The sequence below is a fragment of the Staurois parvus genome, unplaced genomic scaffold (assembly GCF_062004578.1).
Source record: "Staurois parvus isolate SC_StPar_1 unplaced genomic scaffold, SC_StPar_1.0 ptg000019l, whole genome shotgun sequence".
Lineage (NCBI taxonomy): Eukaryota > Metazoa > Chordata > Amphibia > Anura > Ranidae > Staurois > Staurois parvus.
Window position 1 is genome coordinate 12,121,288 of NW_028317815.1, and position 24,325 is coordinate 12,145,612.

Below are 24,325 nucleotides of genomic sequence, written 5' to 3' on the forward strand. Positions count from 1 at the left end.
AAACCCACAGAGCAGTTACATTTTTGGTGTGTTTTTTTGAATCACATATCCATGATTCCCAAATGCATGCTGCAAGTCAGGCACCCAGAAAAAGAACCATAAACTAGGCATCCCAGTCTTAGTTCGTAGGGTTCAATATTGAGTTGGCCCACCCTTTGCAGCTATAACTCTTCTGGGAAGGCTGTCCACAATGTTTAGGATTGTGTCTATGGGAATGTTTAACCATTCTTCCAGTAGTGCATTTGTGAGGTCAGGCACTGATGTCGGTTGAGAAGGCCTGGCTCACAGTCTCCACTCTAATTCATCCCTAAGGTGTTCTATCAGGTTGAGGTCAGGACTCTGTGCAGGCCAGTCAAGTTCCTCCACCACAAACTCGCTCATCCATGTCTTTATGGACCTTGCTTTGGTTTGCAGTCATGTTGAAACAGGAAGGGGCCATCCCCAAACTGTTCCCACAAAGCTGGTAGCATGAAATTGCCCAAACTGTCTTGGTATGCTGACACCTTAAGCGTTTCCTTCACTGGAACTGACTTGCCAGGCCCAACCCCTGAAAAAAAAAGAAAAAAAAAAAAAAACCCCACACCATAATCCCCCCTCCAAACTTTACACAATGCAGTCAGGCAAGTACCATTCTCCTGGCAACCGCCAAACCCAGACACATCCATCAGATTGCCAGACAGAGAAGCACAATTCATCACTCTAGAGAACTCATTTCCACTGCTCTAGAGTCCAGTGGCGGCATGCTTTACACCACTGCATCCGCCGCTTTGCATTATACTTGGTGATGTAAGGCCTGGATGCAGCTGCTCGGCAATGGAAACCCATTCCATGAAGCTCTCTATGCACTACAGTTGTGCTATTCTGAAGGCCAGACAAAGTTTGGAGGTCTTTAGCTATTGACTCTGCAGACAGTTGGCGACTTCTGAGCACTGTGCACTACAGCATACGCTGACCCTGCTCTGTCATTTCACATGGCCTACAACTTCATAGCCAAGTTGCTGCTGTTCCAAGTTTCTTCCACATTGTTAGAATACCATTAAACAGCTGGCCATGGGATTTTTAGTAGCTAGGAAATTTCACGGGTGGACTTACTGCACAAGTGGCAACCTATCACAATAACACACTTGAATTCACTGAGCTCCTGAGAGCGACCCATTCTTTCACAAAATGTTTGTAGAAGCAGTCTGCATGTCTCGGTGCCTAACTTTATAAACCTGAATCCAAATGATTTGGAGGGGTGTCCCCCCCCCCCCCCCACACAAAATTAACACCAGGTGCACTAGATGGGCAACAATCAGACAATCCCCAAAACAGGAATGGTTTTACAGGTGGAGGCCACTCTTTTCCCCCTACTCAAATTTTCTAACTGTTTTTCAGTCATTCGTTCTGCATTTGGCTAGGGTCACTGTCACTATTGGTAGCATGAGGCGATACCTGGACCCTACAGAGGTTGCACAGGCAGTCCAACTCTTCCAAGATGGCACATCAATACATGCCATTGCCAGAAGGTTTGCGGTGTTTCACAGCAGTCTCAAGAGCACGGAGGAGATTCCAGGAGACCGGCAGTTACTCTAGGAGAGCTGGACAGGACCATAGAAGGTCCTTAACCCATCAGCAGGACCGGTATCTCCCCCTTATGTACAAGGAAGAACAGGATGAGCACTGCCAGAGCCCTACAAACTGATCTTCAGCAGGCCACTGGTGTGAATGTCTCTGACCAATCAGGAATAGGCTTCCTGAGGGCGGCCCGACGTCCTCCAGTATGCCCTGTGTTCACTGCCCGGCACCATAGAGCTTGATTGGCAGGTCTGCCACTGGCACCCTGTGCTTTTCACAGATAAGAGCAGGTTCACCCTGAGCACATGTGACAGACGTGAAATGGTCTGGAGAAGCAGTGGAGAACGTTATGTTGCCTGTAACATCGTTCACCATGACTGTTTTGATGGTGGGTCAGTGATGGTCTGGGAAGGCATATCCATGGATGGACGCACACAGACCTCTACAGGGTAGACATGGACGCACACAGACCTCTACAGGGTAGACAATGGCACCCTGACTGCCATTAGGTATTGGGATGAAATCCTTGGACCCACTGTCAGCCCCTACGCGGGTGCAGTGGGCCCTGGGTTCCTCCTGGTGCACGACAATGCCCAGCCTCATGGCGAGAGTATGCAGGCAGTTCCTGGAAGAGGAAGGCATGGATACCATAGACTGACCCCTCTGGGATATCATGTTTCAGTCCATCTGATGACTCCAGGTGGCATCACTGAGCTCCTGGAAAGTCTGGGATGCAATGGTCCAGATCTGGGAGGAAATATCCCAGGACACCATCCATCTCATTAGGGAGCATGCCCCCGATGTTGTCAGACATGCATACAAGCACGTGGGGGCCATACAAACTACTCAGCACCATTCTGAGTTGCTGCAATGAAATTTCAGAAAGGGGGGGAAAAAAAAAAGGGGAGGACTGAATTCAAACGATGGAGAATCCTCACGTTCCTAACACAAAACCCAGTTCATATCAGTAAATATATCCAGCATGATATTTTTCCCCATTGAGATCTGATGTTTTCAAAGTGTTCCTTTAAAAAGTGTGTGTGTGTGTGTGTGTGTGTGGTGTGTGGTGTGTGGGAGAGAATCTACCTTGTGATGGCAAGGGCTCTCCTGCAGCTTCTGGGAGCCCAGAACCAGTGGAAATTACTTGGATGGCCAGCAGAGCAGAATTGTTGAAAAATAGTCACCAACCTCTCCTCTGTGGAGTGAACCCAGAAGTGCTCACCTCTGAACGCTCCTGGATTTAGAGCTGTCAAACCTCAGTGGCTCTGACTGGGGTAGGGCCGAGACTAGGGGTCTAATAGACCCATGAGGTCTCATTAAAGAGAACGTGTCACCTACCCAAAGTATCACATAGGGGGCATGTCAGGAAGAAGAAGAAAAAGAAGAAAAAGAAGAAAAAGAAGAAAAAGAAGAAAAAGAAGAAAAAGAAGAAAAAGAAGAAAAAGAAGAAAAAGAAGAAAAAGAAGAAGAAGAAAAAGAAAAAGAAGAAAAAGAAAAAGAAGAAAAAGAAAAAGAAAAAGAAGAAAAAGAAAAAGAAGAAGAAGAAGAAGAAGGCGGCTCCTGCAGCAAATGGGTTAAGCAAATAACTAGCCAACATCACTGGTACTATTGGACAGGCACTGTCAGCAGAAGTGCCATTATTGGTAGTAAGGAAAAAGCTAAAAAGCTGCAACAAATTCACAAAATACAATTTGCTTAAGAAAACTGTATACAGAAAAGGCACACCGTAAAAATATACTAGATAGCAGATTTGGAATTAACTTACCATTAAATATGCAATTTAGTGCATTGCAACACAGAAATTACTTCCTTACATGATGGCAATGTTCGTAATATCAAAGCTTTTATCACACTCGACACAGCACAAACCACTTTTATAATCACATTGATTTTGGGGAAAAATTACCATTTAAAAAAGGGTTACCAAGTGTACATCGTGCACAACTTTGATTTCTGTGCACATTGGACAAAATATTCATGCAAGTCCTAAGCTACTACTTTTATCTGCTCCCGGAGAATAAAGTACACTGTTGGTATTAGAACTCACCTAGCGCCATCTGGTGTTGAAATCTGAAGTGACATGAAATCATTTTGTTCCTCACCAACTCTGCAGGAGGGTCTTCACAGATCCAATGAACTCTATCAGTTCGAAGGAGGTCTCTGTACAAAGCTGGGTGATCTGTACATGGAGCCTTTACAGGAAAATAAAGAGAAAATAAAGCTCATTTATCTCAGGCTTTACGGACTGATTCAGAAAGAACAAAAAAGAAAAGAAAACAAAATTAGGGTGATCTATCGAATTTAAACCCTCACCTTGTAAAAACAACCCAAATCAGTTTAAAATGGAAATGTAAGGCAAAAAAAAATGAAAAGATCACATACTTTGTTCTCAGCTGCATAAGGAGCTGGATAGCAGAAAAAGTGGTACACTGGTGGATGACCTCAGAAGGAGGAGGATCAGGGCTGCTCAGTGCAAAATCACTGCACAGAGCAGGCAAGTATGACTTGTTTAAATATTTTTAAAAAACCCTTTAGAAATCACTTTTTGAATATACTTAGAAAGCCATCCTGCAGAACAAAATGGAAGGAAGACCTGGGCACACTAACTGATCAAAAAGGACACATACTAGAATCCCCACCCAATGAGTCCTCATCAAAGGTCTCAAAAACTAAACCAACTTTTTATATTGCACAGGCCATACTGCACCTCTCAACATTTGCACTCCTATAGATGTAGACCTAACTGCGTATACTAGATGTGGGCAGGCCCAGGGGGACCGAATATGCATATTGTGGTGGTGCATCGAGCCTTTTCATTATTAGAATAGTGTATTACGCACAATGTATTATATATTCATTTTACACTAGATCCTAAAATGATGTCTTGTCATTGGAAAATGAGGGGCTGCCACCCAAGGTACAAAAACATTCACAGAGCACTGTTACTAGCTTGTAAACAAAGTGCAGGGATGAATTTCTTCATCTCCACCTGACCATGCAAAGTGGATAAACACTCTCAATAATGATCTACTTTGAAAACAACCCAGGGACTGCTTTGTACAAGTATTTTGAGCATGGGTGTAACAAAAAAAAACAAAAATCACTTACCACAAAAACTTCTGCACTAGACACATCTTTATCAACAACAAACCAAGCATCTTTCAAACCACCAATTCTTGCTCTTTGGCCCAAAGTGAAGAGAAACCATCCTAATCACAACAGAAGAAAAAAAAAAAAACACTTATAAGGAGGCAGATAAAATGCAGAAAAAAAAGGGAACCTGGTTCAAACAGTTTAGCTCCCGCCTAACCCTACATGGTGGTCATGAGACCATACACATCAACCTTGATCCATAGCGGTTCCAGATGGTGGTAAAGTATGCAGTCTTGCTTTAACAAGTGACATATACAAACAGCTGCCAGTGAACACACTGCTTGACACCCTTGACCTTATGCAAGCTTTATATAGCAATTACAATTGTGATAATATTTACATCTGCCTTAAGGGGTTACTAAACCCAGGACCCTGCATTCTCTATATCTGGTTTCCCACAGTACACTGAAGATAAAAGTGCAATTATTGTAGTAAATATAAACTGTTAAATACCTTTTCTCATCAGCAATCAGAGCAGTCTTGTGACTACCATCAGTGTCCAGCTAAGCACTGGTTAAAGCTTGGAGGAGAAAATTTTCATTTTGCTGTAGGAGGATGCAGGACCCCTGACCTCTGTCTGGAGAGTGCTGATTACATGCACTCTCCCAAAAAAAAAAAAAAACCCACCACAAAAAAACCAACCTCTCTAGCAATATACACCAAACTGAGCATGTGCAACAACAACTCCACACACTATGTCTTATCAGGAAATAAAGAGGGGGACACTGGAAGAAGGGGAGGATCAGAGAAGTCAAGGTCAAACAGTGTTTTTACACAATGCAGGGGATTAACACAGCGAGTATAACAACAAGTATGCTTTACTGCAAATACAGACCGATTTTACTGTTGTGGGTTTAGTAACACTTTAACGGACAACAACTGATTTTGCTGTCTGCAATGACATTGTTTTTAGCTTGCCAACAACGCTTGCTGCGCTTTACCATTGCAATGGAGTGACCCATTTACTTGCTTGTTATACATGCTAAATCGCTCCTGCTTTGCGCACTACTACTTGTCAAACAAGCTTCAGACTTCTATATGTCGTTATGTTTCACCACTCTCACTCCCAAAAAGACTATGCATCTTCAATTACAGGATATCTCCGCAGCCCAATTCTTGGGGATGAGCCGTCTTTTACACGGAGGAACTAACTACTTTGTTTTGTTATTTCCATTAACAGATTTGACTACTTTGTAACCAAATATTTTTTAGCTCTTCCTCATTCATGTACCCAGTGATGGACTCTCCCAATTCATTTATGGAACTTTTTCCATTTAGAATTGTTGGGACCATGGTCCATTGCTAGTGTGGTGGTTATTACTGAATTCTCCCAAAATATCCATGCATAGGAGATGTTACCACGATTAATTAACATGCAGTTTTTGCAGTGGTGTTATTCTTTCTAGGTTTAAATTTGGGCATTCCGACGTTTGATACTTTTTCCGGTCTGTCTTGTTTATCTGTTTGGTTTAAAGTATGTGCTTAGACAACACTAGTTAATGTTTTCATTCAATGCTGCTGGCACTTCACAGCATATTTTAACTAAATTTATATTTTTTGATACAAGAATATATATTTCAATAAAGATACTTTTTTTTCTACAAATCTAGTCACTATTCTAGTCATTACAAGTAACCACTTTTTCTCCATTTGTGAAGGCCCTCTTTTTTGCTTTATGTGGTTTCACAATTATTTACATTTTATGAACCAATTAGAATGATTATTGGAGGACTTGACAAAGCAAAGCATTCAGTGGAAACAATATAGGAGACTGTATTCTGAATGTCTGCTGTTTGAGAGAAAGATAAAGTCAATAATATTTTAAACCGGACAAAGAACATGAAGTTCAGATATTATGCAGTTCAATCCAATAATGACCCTGTAAGAGAATGGTTACTGTCATTTTAGTCAGGATTTGCCTATACCGTACATTCCAGGTCCTTGCTAGAGTTGGTTCTGGAGTGTTGCTTTAGCCAATCACAGGTGGACAGTTGTTACAGATGGGCAAGGGTGAACAGCTGTCACCTGATGCATTCAGTGTTCATGGTGTGTGAAAAGGTGTTCACACTGCACTCCTTTCACTCCTATGCCTTCTGTTTGCAGTCTTGAAAATCTACCCTTAGAAGTAGCCTGCTGGAGTCCAAGCAGTGCACGAGAGTGTGGGTGTAATTCATGTCAGTACTCCACCAGGATAGTCAAAATTCAATAATCTTAGTGTGAAGCAAATATTCATGCAAAAGCATTGAGCTGTTAAAATTACATCACAGCCTGAGCTCACAAGTTTATTTATTTATTTATTTTAACCACCTCCCACCCGCCATATAGTCCAATGACGGACACAAGGCAGTTCTCTCTTTCTGGGAGGACGTCATATGACGTCTTCCCATTCTCACCGCGCATGTGTGGCTCCGAGAGCGCGCAGCGCAGTGATCGGCGGTGCGCTGTGTCCCTCGGACACAGCGGATCACCGATCCACGGAAAGAGCCGAAGATGTCGGCTTGGTCATGCGATCAGCTGTGTCCAATCACAGCCGATCGCATGTATACAGGGAAATGCCAGTTATCGGCATTTCTCTCATCACGAGCTGTCACGCTGGCAGCTCGTGAGGAGAGCTGGTAATCAGCATTCCTCAGAGGGGACATGTACACTGATCATCAGGGCACGGATGATCAGTATGCCCTGATGATCAGTGTAGCCCCAGCAGTGCCACCTGTCAGTGTCCATCAGTGCCAGCTGTCAGTGCTCATCAATGCCACATATCAGTGCCTACCAGTGCACAATGCCACATATCAGTGCCCATCTGAGCAGCCTTTTAGTGCCACCCATCAATGCCGCCCATCAGTGCCACCTAACAGTGCCAGTCAGTGCTGCCTTTCAGTGCCCATCAGTGCCGCCTTTCAGTGCCCATCAGTGCCGCCTACCAGTGCCTCATCAGTGCCACCTACCAGTGCCTCATCAGTGCCACCCATCAGTGCAGCCTCATTAGCGCACATCAGTGAAGGAGAAATCACTTAACTAAATGTTAACAAAAACTAAGAAACTTTTCAAAAATTTCAGTGGTTTTTGGTTTAAGAAAAAATAAAAAACCCAGAATTGATTAAATACCACCAAAATAAAGCTCGGTCTGAAAGCTGGAAATTGGCCTGGGCAGGAAGGGGGAATAAGTGCCCTGTAGGCTAGTGGTTAAATATACAATAGCTTGAACTTTTATCCCTTTTGACATGCTAAACAAAATTCCAATACAGTTCGTTCCATATATTATTTGGACACAGGCACAATTTTAGTTTTTTTTCCAGGTATTTACCAAAACATAATCAAGCTATAGGTATATAAAATGGATATGGGCTGAACGTGCACACTCATTTCATTTGGAGGGTATGTACATCTAAAGTGGAGGAAGGGTTTAGGAATTACAGCTCTTTAGGAGTATTTTTCAAGGGACCAAAAGTAATTGGACAATTGAATCAAAAGTGGTTTCATGGCCAGGTGTGGGCTACTCCTTCGTTATTTTATCAATTAAGCAGGTAAAAGGTCTGGAGTTGATTCTAAGTGTGGTATTTGCATTTGGAATATATAGCTGTGAACCTACATCATGCGTTTAAAGGAGCTGTCCATCCAAGTAAAACAGGCCATTGTAAGGCTTCAAAAACCAAACAAATCCATCAGAGAGATAGCAGCAACATTAGGAGTGGCCAAATCAACAGTTTGCTACATTCTGGGGAAAGAACACACTGGTGAGCTCAGCCAAATTAAAAAAAAAAAAAAACAAAAAAAAAAAAAAGGCATGGACGTCCACGAAAGACAACAGTGGTGGATGATCGCAGGATCCTCTCTATGGTAAATAAAAACCCATTCACAACATCCAGACAAGTGAAGGACACTCTCCAGGAGGTGGGCGTATGATTGCCAAAGTCTACAATCAAGAGAAAACTTCATGAGAGCAAATACAGAGGGTTCACCACAAAGTGCAAACCATTTATAAGCCTGAAGACTATAAAAGCCAGATTAGACTTTGCCAAAAAACATCTAAAAAAGCCTGACCAGTTCTGGAAAAGCATTCTTTGGACGGATGAAACTAAGATTAAACTGTGCCAGAATAAGAAGAAAAAAAAAAAAAGAAAAAAAAAAAAGGGAAGTGTGGAGAAGGCTTGGAACTGCTCATGATCCAAAGCGCACAACGTCATCTGTAAAACATGGTGGATGCAGTGTGATGGCATGGGCATGCATAGCTTCCAGTGGCATTGGGTCATTGGTGTTTATTGATGTGACAAAAGCAGCCGGATTAATTCTGCAGTGTTTAGAGATATACGGTCAGCCCAGATTCAGCCAAATGCAACAAAGTTGATAGGATGGTGCTTCACAGAACAGATGGACAATGATCCAAAAACACATTGCAAAACCAACCCAGGAGCTTTTGAAGGAAAAGAAGGGGAGTATTCTGCAATGGCCAAGTCAATCACCTGATCTCAACCCAATTGAGAACGCATTTCACTTGCTGAAGGTAAAACTAAAAAAAAGGCAGAAAGACCCACAAAGAACTGAAGACAGCTGCAGTTAGAGCCTGGCAAAGCATCAGAAAGGAGGAAACCTAGTTTTTGGTAATGTCCATGGGTTCCAGACTTCAGGCAGTAATTGCCAGTAAAGGATTCTCAACAAAATATTAAAAATTAAATTTTATTAAGTCTTCATAGTCGGGGGACAAAAGGAAATCATCACTGGGCAATGGTCCAAGATTGTAATGGATTCTATGAAGCAGGGGTCTCCAAACTGTGGTCCGAGGGCCAGATTTGGCCCTTTGCTAGCCCTTATCCAGCCCTTGGAACATTCTTCCTTCCAATGATTTGAAGCACCATTCCTCTCATTGACACAAACAATGGTGCACCATTTTTCTTCCACTGATACAGTGCCAATGATGGGGTACTATTTCTCCTACTAATACCAATGATGAGGCACTACTCCTCCTACTGACCCCAAACCCTGAGGCCATAATATATTCTCACTGATGCTGGGCCCAAAGACATTTTCTACCCCCACTGGCTACAATCCGGCGCCCCTAAACTCAGAACAGTAAAAGCGGCCCTTTGTTTGAAACGTTTGGAGACCCCTGCTATGGAGGAAGAAATAACATTACTCAGATAAAATTGGTTTAAAAAAAAAGATCAAGGCGAGAGTATATCGGTCAAATGTCTTTGAATAATAAACAATAGCCCTTGCCCCGAGTATGCGATATGCTCCAACCGTCCACCAGGTGCAAGTCTTGCATTAACTTTTTGACATGTTTGAGCACTCGGAAGAAAAGAGAAATCTTACCAGAGGAGGTGTCCAGATTGGGGTCCATGGCAATATTAAAAATCACCCCCCAACATAAAGTATACCTTCTTTGAAAGTCAACTGCCTAATGGTGGCAGAAAGGAAATTGACAGTACAGGAGTTTTGGGGCATAAATAGTGGCAAAAGTATATTTGTGGTCATGGATCAAGCCTTTGAGAAAGAGAAAGCAGCCCTCCGGATCTGTCAGCACAGAATGTAGGGAGAAGGGGCAGGATTTTCGAATTGCAATAGATACCCCTCTTGCTTTAGAAATGGGGAAGACACTGATACCACTGGTCAAGAGAGTGGAGGGGAAGGCAGGGAATGGAACTAGCAGTGAAGTGCGTCTCTTGTAGAAATAAAATATCCAGAGACAAGTGGCGCAGTTCCTGCCAAAAGTGACCCCATTTCTGTTCCAAGGGGAACAAAGTCCCTGGACATTGTAAGACAAAATTTTCAGTTAGAAAAAATACTTTGTGTGCGCAAATTAACAAATCTTGTTTGCAATCAATGGGCCGCATTTATAGGCATTGTAGTATAGTGTCCCAAAGAAAATGTTGATTATGAAAGGGTTTTCTGACAAATCTGTTGGGGGTGTACTCATTTATGCTGTGCACCGTATGTACTGTATATTTATTGGATACCCAAGTGTGGCCTGGAGTGTTCTGATAGCTATGAAAGTGTGTGTGTGTGAGATTTAGGTCTGAACCATCTAAAGCAGTGGTCTACAATCTGTGGCCAGAGGGCCAGATGTGGCCCTTTGCTTGTCGTTAGCCGACCCTTGGGGCACGATTTCATCCACTGATACCAACAATGGGGCATACTTCCCTCCACTCACACCAATGATGGGACACAATGCCTCCCAATGACACAACAATGGAGCCCAATTGTTCCCAATGACACCAACAATGGGGCCCAATTCCTCCCAATGATGGGGCATTGTTTTTTCCCCCCACTGAAATGGAGACCTTTTCTACTCCCAATGGCCACAGTCCGGCCCTTCCTAGAATCTGAAGTACAGTAAACTGGCCCTTTGTCTAGAAAGTTTGGAGACTCCTGATCTAAAGCATTGTTGGGGTTAGGAGTCATCCAACTGTAAAATAGAGACTACAGATGCAATTGGCCTGTAAAAGCCATGGTGGGATTTGTGGGGAAGGTGTCTAAGCAGAGAGAGAAGCTGAAGTCAGGCGATTCCCAGGGATGTTTTAAGAATCTCCATGTGAAGGCACAATAAATAGTGGATAAGTTTAAACACACACACACACACACACACACACACACGGTTCCTCGATGCCAGGATAATTTTGGGTGCAATGGTTTAGGGTGTAACCCATCAAAGAAGTCATCGATTACATACCTGTATACCCTGTGTATAGCAATTAGTATCACAGGTACTTTTGTAGCTCTCTATAGGAAAAGAACTACAAAAAAGGCATCCAGACAGGTACCTTGTGAATTTACAAGTAAAGATTACCTAGTTTCTTTGGCAAATACTAAATGCAGTTTTTCTGCCCCAGTTGTTATCAGAATATACAAATACATTGATATAGTCGGGAAGATTTATTAAAACTGGAGCACTCAGAATCTAGTGCAGCTGTGCATGGTAGCCAATCAGCTTCTAACTCCAGCTTGTTCAATTAAGCTTTGACAATAAAGCCTGGAAGCAGACTGGATTCTTTGCACCCGATTTTGCACTCACCAGTCTTCGTAAACATCCCCCACTGTATTTATATACTCAAAAGACATTTACAAATCTTCTGTGGTCAAGCAAACTAACTAAGTTGTATAACTGTCTGTATTAGATCAGGATAATAAAGTCTGGTTTGCATAACATTTTAAATACATTTTTCTAATTTTACTGTGCAGGCAAAACACAATGACATTTTCATTGAGACCCATTGCTTGGGCAAAAAAAGTCTGGCAGACTACATTATGGTGTGTTGATAAGCAATTTTACATTAACAGCTCATTCATGCCGAGGCAGCCCTTGCTGCCCATTTGAAAAGCAGATCGCATTTCAGGGGAGTTTGACAGGTGGTGAGGAGGCAGTATGTTGCCTTCTCACCACCTATTTTAAATCTGTAAATGCCACACAGTGTTGCAACTACATACATTACATGTGGTTACAGAGCAGTTGGGCATGGTCTCATACACTTAAAAGTATTGCGTTTGGTGGCAGTACTGCATGCCAAATGTGACATGCTTCTTAACATGTACAGTTTTGAGTGGCTGCATTCCCTTCTTTAGGTGGGTGGTAGGGTGCCCAAAAAAATAAATAAATAAAGACAGGGGTCACTGCCAAGCATTTATCCCCCCTCCCTTGGCTGTCAATATGAAGAAACCCTAAAATTAAAGTGTGAACTGTGCTTCAAAAAGGTTGAGATTACATAAAATGCACAGAAAAGACCCTTCCTATAGAGTCCAACATTGTACCCAGTTTTCTGCAGTTATAATATGCCCTTGTAAACTACACTGAAATGCAGGCAGGTGTTTAGGGATGCAGAAAAAGGGTCCAGTGTGAATTCCATCTGAAGCAAAGAATTTCAATGAGGGACAAGGACAAAAGCTCTCTTGGATAATGCAATTTAATCACAGATCTAATCCATGCCACAACTGGTTTCAGGCCTCAAGGACTGATATGCATGAATATGCTCACCAAGCAATTTATTTGGTAAACCATAGTAATACTAGGTAGAGTCATCTTTTTTCTAAAAACAGTCTCAATTCTTTGCTGCATAGATTCCGCATACCACAAATATTTCTTTGCGATTTTAGTACATGCCATGATTGCATTAGGAAGCTGTAAATCTCTTCCGTTCTACCACATTCCAAAATATTCTATTGGATTCAGATCTGGAAACTGACTCTACATCTTTGTTCAGCATACCAGGCTACATTTTTTCAGCCTTCAACTGCCCAATTCTGATGAGCCTATGGGGTTTATTTACTAAAGCTGGAGAGTCCAAAATCAGACTCCCTTCTGCATAGAAACCAATCAGCTTCCAGGTTTCATTGCCAAAGCTTCATTGAACAAGCTGAGGTTAGAAGCGGATTGGTTTCTATGCAGAAGGGAGTCTGATTTTGGACTCTCCAGCTTTAGTAAATAAACCCCTGTGTGTCCACTCTAGCCTTAGCTTTTTGTTCTTGCAGACAGGAGTGTTCAGGTCCTTTCACATAGGGCAGACTTCGGCTGCAATCCACTTGCTCAGCAGGGGATCTGTCTGCTGATCCCCACTGAGCAGGCAGATGACAAGTCCATGTCCGCACTGCTTGTGCAGTCCACTCTCCTCTATGGGTGGTTGGATGTAAATGGACTGCCTGTCCGTTTACACCAGACTGCCATCCCATAAACAGAAGAGGAATAGATCCCCATTCATCTGTATTTAGCAGATCGGATGTAGTCAGGTGTTAATGGACACGTCTGTTTACACCTGCCTCCCCATAGAGGAGAATGGAGGTTCAAAGTTGGGTAAACCTGAAAAACAGAAGTCATGGACAACGCCAAGTTCACATTTTTCCCCAGTCCAGTATTTAATGTGAACATTAACAGAAGCTCCTGACCTTCATCTGCATTACTGCACTTCTGCCACATAGCTGGCTGATTAGATCACTGCATGTATAAGCACACAAATTTAATCCATAAGCAGGTCATATATTGATGGAAGGGCAGCAATAATGTGCAAACAGTATACAGAATATAAACACCTTTGCCCTTGCCTATAGCTTTCCTGTTATACTATAATCACTATGTTTTTATAACAAACTATCAAAAGTCACATAAGTAAAACAAAATGAATATTCTCAGCTTACCATTGTGTGTTCCTAGAATTTTCCCATCTTCAATAGAAACAAAGTTCCCAGGCTGTGGCTCTAAATACTTCAAATAAAAATGAAACATTACGCAGTGAACATTGCGACACAAAATTATCTTCCTAAACCCCATAGTGTTTAAGAAAATGTACCTCAAGAATGAATTTGTGAAAGTTTCTCTCACCAATGAAGCATATTCCCATGCTCTACATGAAAAAGAAATAGAACATAATATTATTTGTTGGTGGTAGTCTAATGTACACATACAACGTAACACTCATTATTCCATAAGCCATTTTCACTAAAATGAATACAAAAAAAAAAAAAAAAAAAAAAAAAAAAAAAAAAAAAAACACCCACACACACAATAAAAGTTCTTGCCTCTTTTCTCTTTAACACATGATGAAATCCAGCTTCTGTGGCAATTTTCTTTACAAAGTCTTTTGTCAATCCTCCCAGTGGAAATAAGGTTTTCCTCAGTGCATACTGTGGTATCTGACTAAGGAAGAAAGTCTGGTCTTTGAATTGGTCAGCAGCCTGGAGAAGTTTCACATCTGTTGCATAACAGAAGCAAAAATAAAGTCCAAATCCACCAAAAATTAGAACCCACATACAGCATGACCGATGGCAACTTATATCTCATGCGGTTTTATTTCTAGTATATTTATCTGTTGAAAGCTCTAATGGTAAGGTTCCCCCACAAGAAATTTTTGTTCTGCCTAATTACATGCACTGGAAAACAAAACAATGGTGCCCCTTCCAACTGACTGTACTCCCCTCATAGTGACATTCACTATAATTCAGTGATTTTGTGGAGGAGCAACACTGCCAGACTTCACCACTGAAGAGAGTTATTAAAAGCCACAAGTTGATTAATCCTATAAGTGAACAAATGCAGATAGATATCAATTCTGGGTGGAGTTGGCCATTAAACAGCATAAATTGCAAAACAGATATCAGAAGCAATTGCGTAGACCTTTTACTAAAAATATCCAATATTAGGGATGCAGATACTTAAATTGGAGAGTACGGAGTAATGATACTTTCACTCAAGTACTTGCCGATGACAGTTTGGGCTAGACGGCATCTGATTGGTCAGCACCATCACATGGACAGTGCTGACCAATCAAATGCTGTCTAACCCGAACTGTCATTGCTGCAAGGAGAGGAAAGAAAGAGGCGGGGATTGGAAATCCTCACCGCTTTCTCTCCTCTCCTACCACTGAGACCCTGCAGGCATCCCATGCTGAGAAGTTTCTCACACCGCTCCTGTGTGAACTTGGGCTATGACAAGCATGGGTACACACAGGTACAGTGGGGAAACCGCATGCGATTTGGACAGGAATCACATGCTAATCTTTGTGGTGTAATTTCCATCCATTACCGCAAATTGCACTGCAAAGTATTGTTTAAGGTATCGGGAGTATTTTCATGAGTACGAGTGCTCATGAAAAATGAAAATACTCAGGATTGGCACAGAACGGTGTAAAACTGAGATGAAAGTCAGTCTATTAGGCAGGCCATAGAGGATCCATAGGGGTGAGAAATTACTCTGAATTAGCGGCCACTGTCCCAGAGAGAAGCCAGCTCTCCTCCAGAAGTATTTGTAAATAAATAATTAAAAAAAAAAAAAAAAAGGAAAGACGCGCCATCTAATTGCAGAGTGCAATGTGCCAATTTCATTCAATGATAATAAACACAAGAATGTGGCAGAACAGCAGGAAAAAAAAAAAAAAAAGGGGCCTCTGTGTACTGATACAGTGTCCACTTGAGCAGTGTGGCAGGCTGGAAACAGGGTCTGGTAGACAGGGGAAGTTGTGTAGAGCCCAGAAGTCAATCAGAACCAGTGTGGGACACACGCTTGCGTTGGGTGGAAGTGACGTCAGCAAGGACCAGAACAGATGGACAGGGTGACAGGCTACGCACTCGGAGTTCCAGGCTCCTGCTATTGGCCTGGTGTGGTATAACACTAGAATACACTCCAAGAAACAGAGGGGTGGAGCACTACAGGGGCCAGCATTGCAGAAGATGTGGGGGGACAACAAGACCTTAAAGGGTGCTTCAATCAAATATTGTGAAGACCTTAAGGGTCCCTTGTACCCCCTCCGATCCAGCTATTGTGCACATTGCGGTCTTGTTTTCCCCGACATCCTATGCAATGCTGGACCCCGATTTGCTCCACCCCTCCGTTTCTTGGAGTGTATATATTAGATTCTAGTGGTATACCACACCAGGCCAATAGAAGGAGCTTGGAGCTCCGAGCGCATAGCCTGTCACCCCTGTCCATCTGTTGTTTCGGTTCTTGCTTACATCACTTCCGGCAAACACGAGCGTGCATTCCTCGCTGGTTCCTAGTGACGTCCAAGCTCTACAAAGCTTCCCATCTGCCGGATCCAGTTTCCAGCCTGCCACAATGCTCAAGTCAACACTGGACCAGTACACAGAGGCCTTTTTTATTGTTTTACCCAAAGTTCTGCCACATTCTTTTAAGTGTTTATTACTGTTAAATCAAATTGGCACATTGCACTCTGCACTTCCTTTTATATTTGCATATACATTTACTCTACTAAATGTAGTTCATCAGGTATTTAACGTATAGCTAATGACACTCCTAGAGAGATAATCTGAGGGAGAACTTCGGTAAAAACAGAACTTTTAATAAACCATTCTGCCTGCCATCTAAAAAATTAACACTATTCGAAAAAAGGAATTAACCACTTGAGCTCCTGAGGATTTACCGCCCTTAATGACCAGGCCTCTTTTTGCTACTCAGCGCTGCACTAATTCAACTGATAATTGCGCGGTCATGCAATGCTGCACCCAAACGAAATTTACGTCCTTTTTTTTCACACAAATAGAGCTTTCTTTCGGTGTAATTTGATCATCTGTGCGCTTTTTATTTTTCATGCTATAAACAAAAGAAGGCCAAAAATTTTGAAGAAAAACAATATTTTTTACTTTCAGCTATAAAAAATATATAGTAAACTCAAAGTTGGTTATAAATTTAGGCCAAAATGTATTCTGCTACATGTTTTTGGTAAAAAAAAATCCCAATAAGTGTATATTGATTGCTTTGTGTGGAAGTTATAGCGTCTACAAACTATGGTATAAATATTGCAATTTACGCCATTTTTCTGCTATAAAGCGCTGCGCTAGTTTAACGGACAATTGCGCGGTCATGCAATATGGTACATAAATGAAATTTACATCTTTTTTCCCCACAAATTGAGCTTTCTTTCGGTGGTATTTGATCGCCTGTGCGGTTTTTATTTTTTGCGCTATAAAAAAAAAAAAGGCTGACAATTTTGGAGGAAAAAAAAAAATATTTTGGACTTTTTGCTATAAAACATGTCCAGTAAAAAAAAAAAAAATAAAAAAAAAAAATGCAAAAATCAAATTTAGTCATAAATTTCTGCCAAAATGCATTCTGCGACATGTCTTTGCTAAAAAAAAACCCAATACGTGTAAATTAATTGGTTTACGTGAAAGTTATAGAGTTTACAAATGGCGGGAAAGATACTGGGATTTTTAATTTTTATTTATACTAATAATGGCGCCGATCAGCGACTTTTGGCGGCAATCAGCGACATATGGCGGCGACCAGCGACTCATGGCAGGACTGCGGCGGACATTTTGACACGGGGGGGAAACTGACATCCCCAGTGACACCAATACAGTGATCAGTGAAAAAACCCACTGAAACTGTACTAATGTCACTGGGGAGGAAGGGGTTAACATTTTTAGAATTTGCAGTGTAAGGGGAGTGTTTTACTAGGGGGCGGGGGTGTGTACTGGAGGGGGGGGAGCTGATCAAGGGAGAGAAACTGCAGCTTCTCACAAGCTGTCAGAGAACTGACACAGAACAGGGCTGTGTGTAAACAATGCAGCCCTGCTCTGTGTCAGCGATCACCGTCAATCGCGGGAAAACGGCCGGTACCCGGACTCGTCGGCTAACACCCGCTGTTGACACCCACGGGACAGGTAGGGCGCGCGCGCCCCCTACCTGTTTTAAAGGCAGCCGTTTTAAAACGTGCTTTTGCCTACAAGTGCCGCCCTGCCACCGTTTATATGCGGTGGCTGGGCGGCAAGTGGTTAAAGGGTTACTAAACCCACAACAGTAAAATCAGTCTGTATATGCAGTACAGCAGGCTTGTTATACTCACTGTGGAACCTAAGAGGGTAATCCTCCGCATTGTGTAAAAAAAGGCTGTTTAATCCTGTCTTTTCTAATCCTAGCCTTCCACAGTCCCCACTCCATCTGCTGACAGTACAGAGCCCTAGGAGACACTCTTTGCATGCTCAGTTTGGTGTGTATTGCTACAGAATATTTTTTTTTTTTTTTTTTTTATTTAAAAGGGTGCATGTGACCAATCAGCACTGTCTGGAAAGAGGGTCATGGGTTATGCAGCCTTATAGGACAGTCAGAGGAGAATGAAAAATCCTCCTACAAGCTTTAACCAGACACTGATAGAAGTAACAAGAATGCTATATACTGCTGATGAGAAAAGATATTTAGCAGTTTATATTTACTATAATAATAATTGCATTTCCATGTTGTGTGTACTGTGGGAGACCAGATATAGTGAATGCAGGGTCCTGGGTTTAGTAACACTTTAAATGTAGTTAACCCAACTTGCCTTTATCAAACCTTAGATTGTGTCAAAAATGTGCAATAGATGTCAAATACATCAATAGCACAGTAACAAAGCAAAATTACATTAAAAACTGGAAGTTGTCAAATTAATCCAAAATGACTAATAAGGTCAGTAATGTGTGGAAAAAAACTCTTACCATTTCTTTCTTCAAATCTATTCCTGAAAAGACTTTGAGGACTTTTAATAAACGGATGCTGAAATATTTCTTCATCCTCATGGGATGTCCTAGCGTAGTGCCCAGTGGCTATAGCATCCGCTCCTAGTACAAATAAATAGATTGCTTCAACACATAAACACAAACCAAAGTTTTGGTAGCCATAAAATGGTAAACAAATGTTGCCAAAAACACCTTTATAGGTTTATTGTGACACTAATATTCAGTATTGTGAGCAGTCAAGAAAATCAATTTACAAAAGCAGGTAAATATATAAAGGACTTACCCAAGTTTTCAATTGCATAAGTGAGGAAATAATTAAACTTAATATGCTTGTTGCACAGTATATCTGGGTTTGGGGTTCTTCCTTTCTCATACTCATACAGGAAAGAGCTAGAAAACAAAATAAATAAATATCACAGCACACGAGCACGTCAAACTCTACAACCATCAGCAATATTCTGCCTGTGAAATAATGGTGGAAAACTCCTGCGCTTAAACCTAAAAACCTTTATTTAATCTAAATAAATAACGGAAGCTGCTAGCATCCAATCATATACCCAAATTATTCAAGATATAAAAATACAGACTTCAGTGATTTAATGCGTAGGCAAGGTGACGCACTTCCGGCGCAGACGCCATCTTGCTGCACTCAAATTGAATACCCATGCAGATACACCCAGAACATGAGGTTCTGAAATGCTGTTTGTCTAAGGATCAAAATGTGAGTGCAATACTTGGATTTCTGTACTTTTATCAAGTTTAATTAAAGGTATTGCACTCTGGGAGGTTTTATCTATGTCTGTTGAGATATTGGCTCTTACTATATGCGTTTACCTGGCGAGGATTCTACTACTTATATGTACATCCCTGGAAGTGAGATCGCTGAGGGAAGAGATATCCAGGAGTAGAGGAATCATATACATGGAGGATCTGTGTTAGTGATCCAAAAAGGGTTTAAACCCCTTGCGGGTCAAAGCAAGAAGGTGAGCGGCCAATTCAGCTTTTGACAGATACCCTTATGTGATCACTCACATACACCATCCACATGCACGAGTACAGTGGTGTAGTGCCACAATTTAGACTTTTTTCACTAGCTTTCTACTTGATTTGGAGTCATGCGTTTTGCATAATATAGGTTCACATTTGTTCATAGTATTGATTGTGTTTGATTTGCGTATGAAAACACTTTTATATTTTTTGGGATTTGGATTTTTTTTTATGCTTATGCACGTTTTGCACTTTTCATGCGTTCCCTTGAGTTTTCTCTTGCACGTTTCACTATTTAGTCCGATTTGGGCCAAGTTCATATATTTGTTTGCTTGATCTGTTTACACCATCACTTTGGATTCTGACTTTGGTTGTATGCACAATTATACCATGCGATCAGTATTCGTAAATCTGAAATTACCATCATTTGAGCGGTTCAACATTCACTGTGTACACCTGGGATCCATCTAGGATCAGTTCACTTATTATAGATCCCTGGAGGATCAGGTCACCGTTTATGGGTTTGTTGCACATTGTGTCACTTTTATACACGTTTTCATTTATATGTTTATTTATATAGTATTATCAATATCATCAGAGTAGCGCTGCATCACTGCCGTATTTTAATATTCTGCCTGTAAATGCTCACATTAGATATAATCCTGATACTTTTGGCAATATAGTGTATATAAAGGACACCTGTCTTTACACACACATGAGCTTTAATGGCATCCCAGTCTTAGTCTGTAGGGTGCAATATTGAGTTGGCTCCCCCTTTGCAGCTATAACAGCTTCACCTCTTCTGGGAAGGCTGTCCACAAGGTTTAGGAGTGTGTCTATGGGAATGTTTGACCATTCCTCCAGAAGTGCATTTGTGAGGTCAGACACTGATGTCAGACAAGAAGGCCTGGCTCGTAGTCTCTGCTCTAATTCATCCCAAAGGTGTTTTATCGGGTTGAGGTCAGGACTGTGTAGGCCAGTCAAGTTCCTCTACCGCAAACTCTCATCCATATTTTTATGGACCTTGCTTTGTGCACTGGTGCGCAGTCATGTTGGAACAGGAAGCGGCCATCCTCAAACTGTTCCCACAAAGTTGGGAGCATGAAATGGTTCAAAATGTCTTGGTCTGCTGGTGCCTCAAGAGTTCCCTTCACTGGAACCAAGGGGCCAAGCCCAACCCCTGAAAAACAACCCACACCATAATCCCCCCTCCACCAAACTTTACACTTGGCACAATGCAGTCAGGCAAATACCATTCTCCTGGCAACTGCCAAACCCAGAAACATCTATCAGATTACCAGACAGAGAAGAGTGATTGGCCACTCCAGAGAACACATCTTCACTGCTCTAAAGTCCAGTGGCGGCATGCTTTACATCACTGCATCCGACGCTTTGCATTGCACTTGGTGATGTAAGGCTTGGATGCAACTGCTCGGCCATAGAAACCCATTCCATGAAGCTCTCTATGCACTGTTGTTGTGCTAATCTGAAGGCCACATGAAGTTTGGAGGTCTTTAGTTATTGACTACAGACAGTTGGCAAATTCCGCACACTGTGCGCATCAGCATGTGCTGACCCCGCTCTGTCATTTTACGTGGCCTACCACTTAGTGGCTGAGTTGCTGTTGTTCCCAGTTGCTTCCACTGTGTTAGAATACCACTAACAGTTGACTGTGGAATATTTTGTAGCAAGGTAATTTCACGGATGGACTTATTGCACAGGTGGCAACCTATCACAGTACCACACTTTAATTCACTGAGCTCCTGCAAGAGAACCATTCTTTCACAAATGTTTGTAGAAGCAGTCTGAATGCCTAGGTGCTTGATTTTATACATTTGTTGCCATGGAGGTGATTGGAACACCTGATTTCAATGATTTGGAGGGGTGTGCTAATACTTTTGGGAATATATTGTAGATGTGCAAAAGTTACCTGAACACATCATGCCAATATTCCTTCACATAAGAGATGCGGTGGAAAGGTATATCTAGTTTCTCACAGACTTTATAGGCATCTTCACAGTCAGCTTCCGCAGTGCAAACTCCGTGCTCATCTACAACGTCCCAGTTGTTCATAAATACACCTGTCACCTGATAACCTGTAAGAAAAAAAAACAAAAAACAAAAAAAAAAAAAAAAAAACATACATAAAATCAAGAATATGTTCTCAAGTCCATTGGGATACCTTTTCTACTGAGGCATCAATGTACTGTCATTCAGATGAAGTACAAACTCACCACTGCATGTCATATCAACTTACACAACCACTCCTCCTATAAGCAGCATTTTTTCTGACACAGCACACCACAATGCATGGAAGTGTAGTACTGTACATTGGTGTGCACTAATGCATGTGGGTCAGAGCTGCATATTACATATCACACACCTGCACCCTGATAAAAAGTCAATGCTGTTGCCATTTACTCAGGGCTCACAGCAGAGTACATGCATTAATACACGGATCTGCGTAGTTTTTTAAATTTTTTTTTTTTAACCATTTGATATACTAGTGAACTGCAGATTAACCCCTTCGTGCCTAAGGGTAAAACAAATCTTAATGACCAAGCACAATTTTGCAACTTTGACGTTAGCAAAACCATACCTGTACAGTGAAGGAAATAAGTATTTGATCCCCTGAGCTGAGTACTTGCTGTGAATTTTACCTGTTAGAGTGGTGGCACATTTTGGATTATTGCACTTAATCACAAGTTAAGTTATTTGCTGTGAATTTCACCTCACGAGTGGGCTGTGTAGGTGGATTCACCCGATTTATAGTATATTTAAATGTGGGATTCACCAAAGAGTTGTGATATTATTTATTTTATTTTTTTTCTTTTCTTGCTTTTCACGAGTGTTTTTGCATGGTATCACAAATATTGTATTGTTTTAAAGTTAATGCACTATATTTAGTTTATTTTTTTGCGGTATCTTGGATTTGAAGTGATGAATGGGACATTTTTCAACGTTTGAAGACCTAACAGTGTGGACTTGTGGTGGACTATTTTGAATTTATTTAGGACATTTTGAAGTTAAGGAAGGGGATTAGGATTTTTTAATGGTTTCAAGAAAAGGTCTCTTATATTTGTACTTTCAAGGGTGAAAGGTTTATTTTTCTTTGGGGATACTTAAGAGAATTTGGTTTTTGAAAGTATGCACTGATTTGCATGTTCATGAGGGAAAAATGTGATCTCCTTCACAAAACATGACTTAGTACTTGGTAGCAAATCCCTTGTTGGCAATCACAGAGGTCAGACGTTTCCTGTAGTTGGCCACCAGGTTTGCACACATCTCAGGAGGGATTTTGGCCCACTCCTCTTGGCAGATCCTCTCCAAGTCATTAAGGTTTGGTGGTTGGCGTTTGAAAATTTGTGGAGGGAGCTGAAAGTTTGAGTTGCCAATCGGGTTAAGGTCTGGAGACTGGCTAGGCCATTGCAGGACCTTAATGTGCTTCTTCTTGAGCCACTCCTTTGTTGCCTTGGCCGTGTGTTTTGGGTCATTGTCAAGCTAGAACACCCATCCACGACCCATTTTCAATGCCCTGGCTGAGGGAAGGTTCTCACCCAAGATTTGACGGTACATTGCCCCATCCATCGTCCCTTTGATGTGGTGCAGTTGTCCTGTCCCCTTAGCAGAAAAACACCCCCAAAGCAGAATGTTTCCACCACCATGTTTGACAGTTGGGATGGTGTTCTTGGGGTCATAGGCAGCATTCCTCCTCCTCCAAACACAGCGAGTTGAGTTGATGCCAAAGAGCTCAATTTTGGTCTCATCTGATCACAACACTTTCAACCAGTCCTCCTCTGCATCATTCAGATATTCAGTGGCCAGCTTCAGACGGGCTTGGACATGTACTTTCTTGAGCAGAGTGACTTTGCGGACAATGCAGGATTTCAATCTTTGTCAGCGTAGTGTGTTACCAATTGTTTTCTTGGTGACTGTGGTCCCAGCTGCCTGGAGATTATTGGCAAGATCCTCACATGTAGTTCTGGGATGATTCCTCACTGTTCTCAATCATTGACACTCCGAGGTGAGATCTTGCATGGTGCACAAGACCTAGGGAGACTGACAGTTGTTTTGGGTTTCTTCCATTTGCGAATGATTGCACCAACTGTTGTCACCTTCTCACCAAGCTGCTTGGCAATAGTTTGGTAGCCCAGTCCAGCCTTGTGTAGGTCTACAATCTTGTCCCTGACATCCTTGGACAGCTCTTTGGTGTTTGCCATTGTGGAGAGTTTGTAATCTGATTGTTTGATTGCTCCTGTGGACAGGTGTCTTTATACAGATAACAAAATGTGATTAGCAGCACTCCCTTTAAGAGGCTGCTTCTAATCTCAGCTTGTTACCTGTATGAAAGATACCTGGTAGCCAGAATTCCTGCTGAATGATAGGGGATCAAATACTTATTTCCCTCATGAACATGCAAATCAATGCATAATTTGTTAGACATGCATTTCTTTTGAATTTTTTGTTGCTATTCTGTCTCGGTGTTACAATACACCTACCATTCAATTTTTAGACTGATCATTTCTTTGTGAGTGGGCAAACATTCAAAATCAGCAGGGGATCAATTACTTATTTCCTTCACTGTATATTTCTTGCTACTACCATAACCTACCACCAAAGCAAAACCCAAAATAATTTCTCCTGCTCCTGATGATTGCAGCAATACCAAATGTGTGTATGTTGTTTATACTTGTAA

At 41.7% G+C, this 24,325-nt stretch overlaps 1 protein-coding gene across 1 annotated transcript in view; it reads right to left on the bottom strand.

Moving 5' to 3' along the window:
* The window catches only part of TRMU (tRNA mitochondrial 2-thiouridylase), a 33,859-nt gene that overhangs the window by 8,169 nt on the left and 1,365 nt on the right, over positions 1-24,325 (bottom strand). The window contains 8 exon segments of the mRNA XM_089684869.1: positions 3,605-3,749; positions 4,666-4,766; positions 13,831-13,897; positions 13,983-14,036; positions 14,212-14,384; positions 18,622-18,744; positions 18,926-19,032; positions 21,560-21,725. Of these exon segments, the coding sequence (XP_089540995.1) occupies positions 3,605-3,749; positions 4,666-4,766; positions 13,831-13,897; positions 13,983-14,036; positions 14,212-14,384; positions 18,622-18,744; positions 18,926-19,032; positions 21,560-21,725 (936 nt within the window).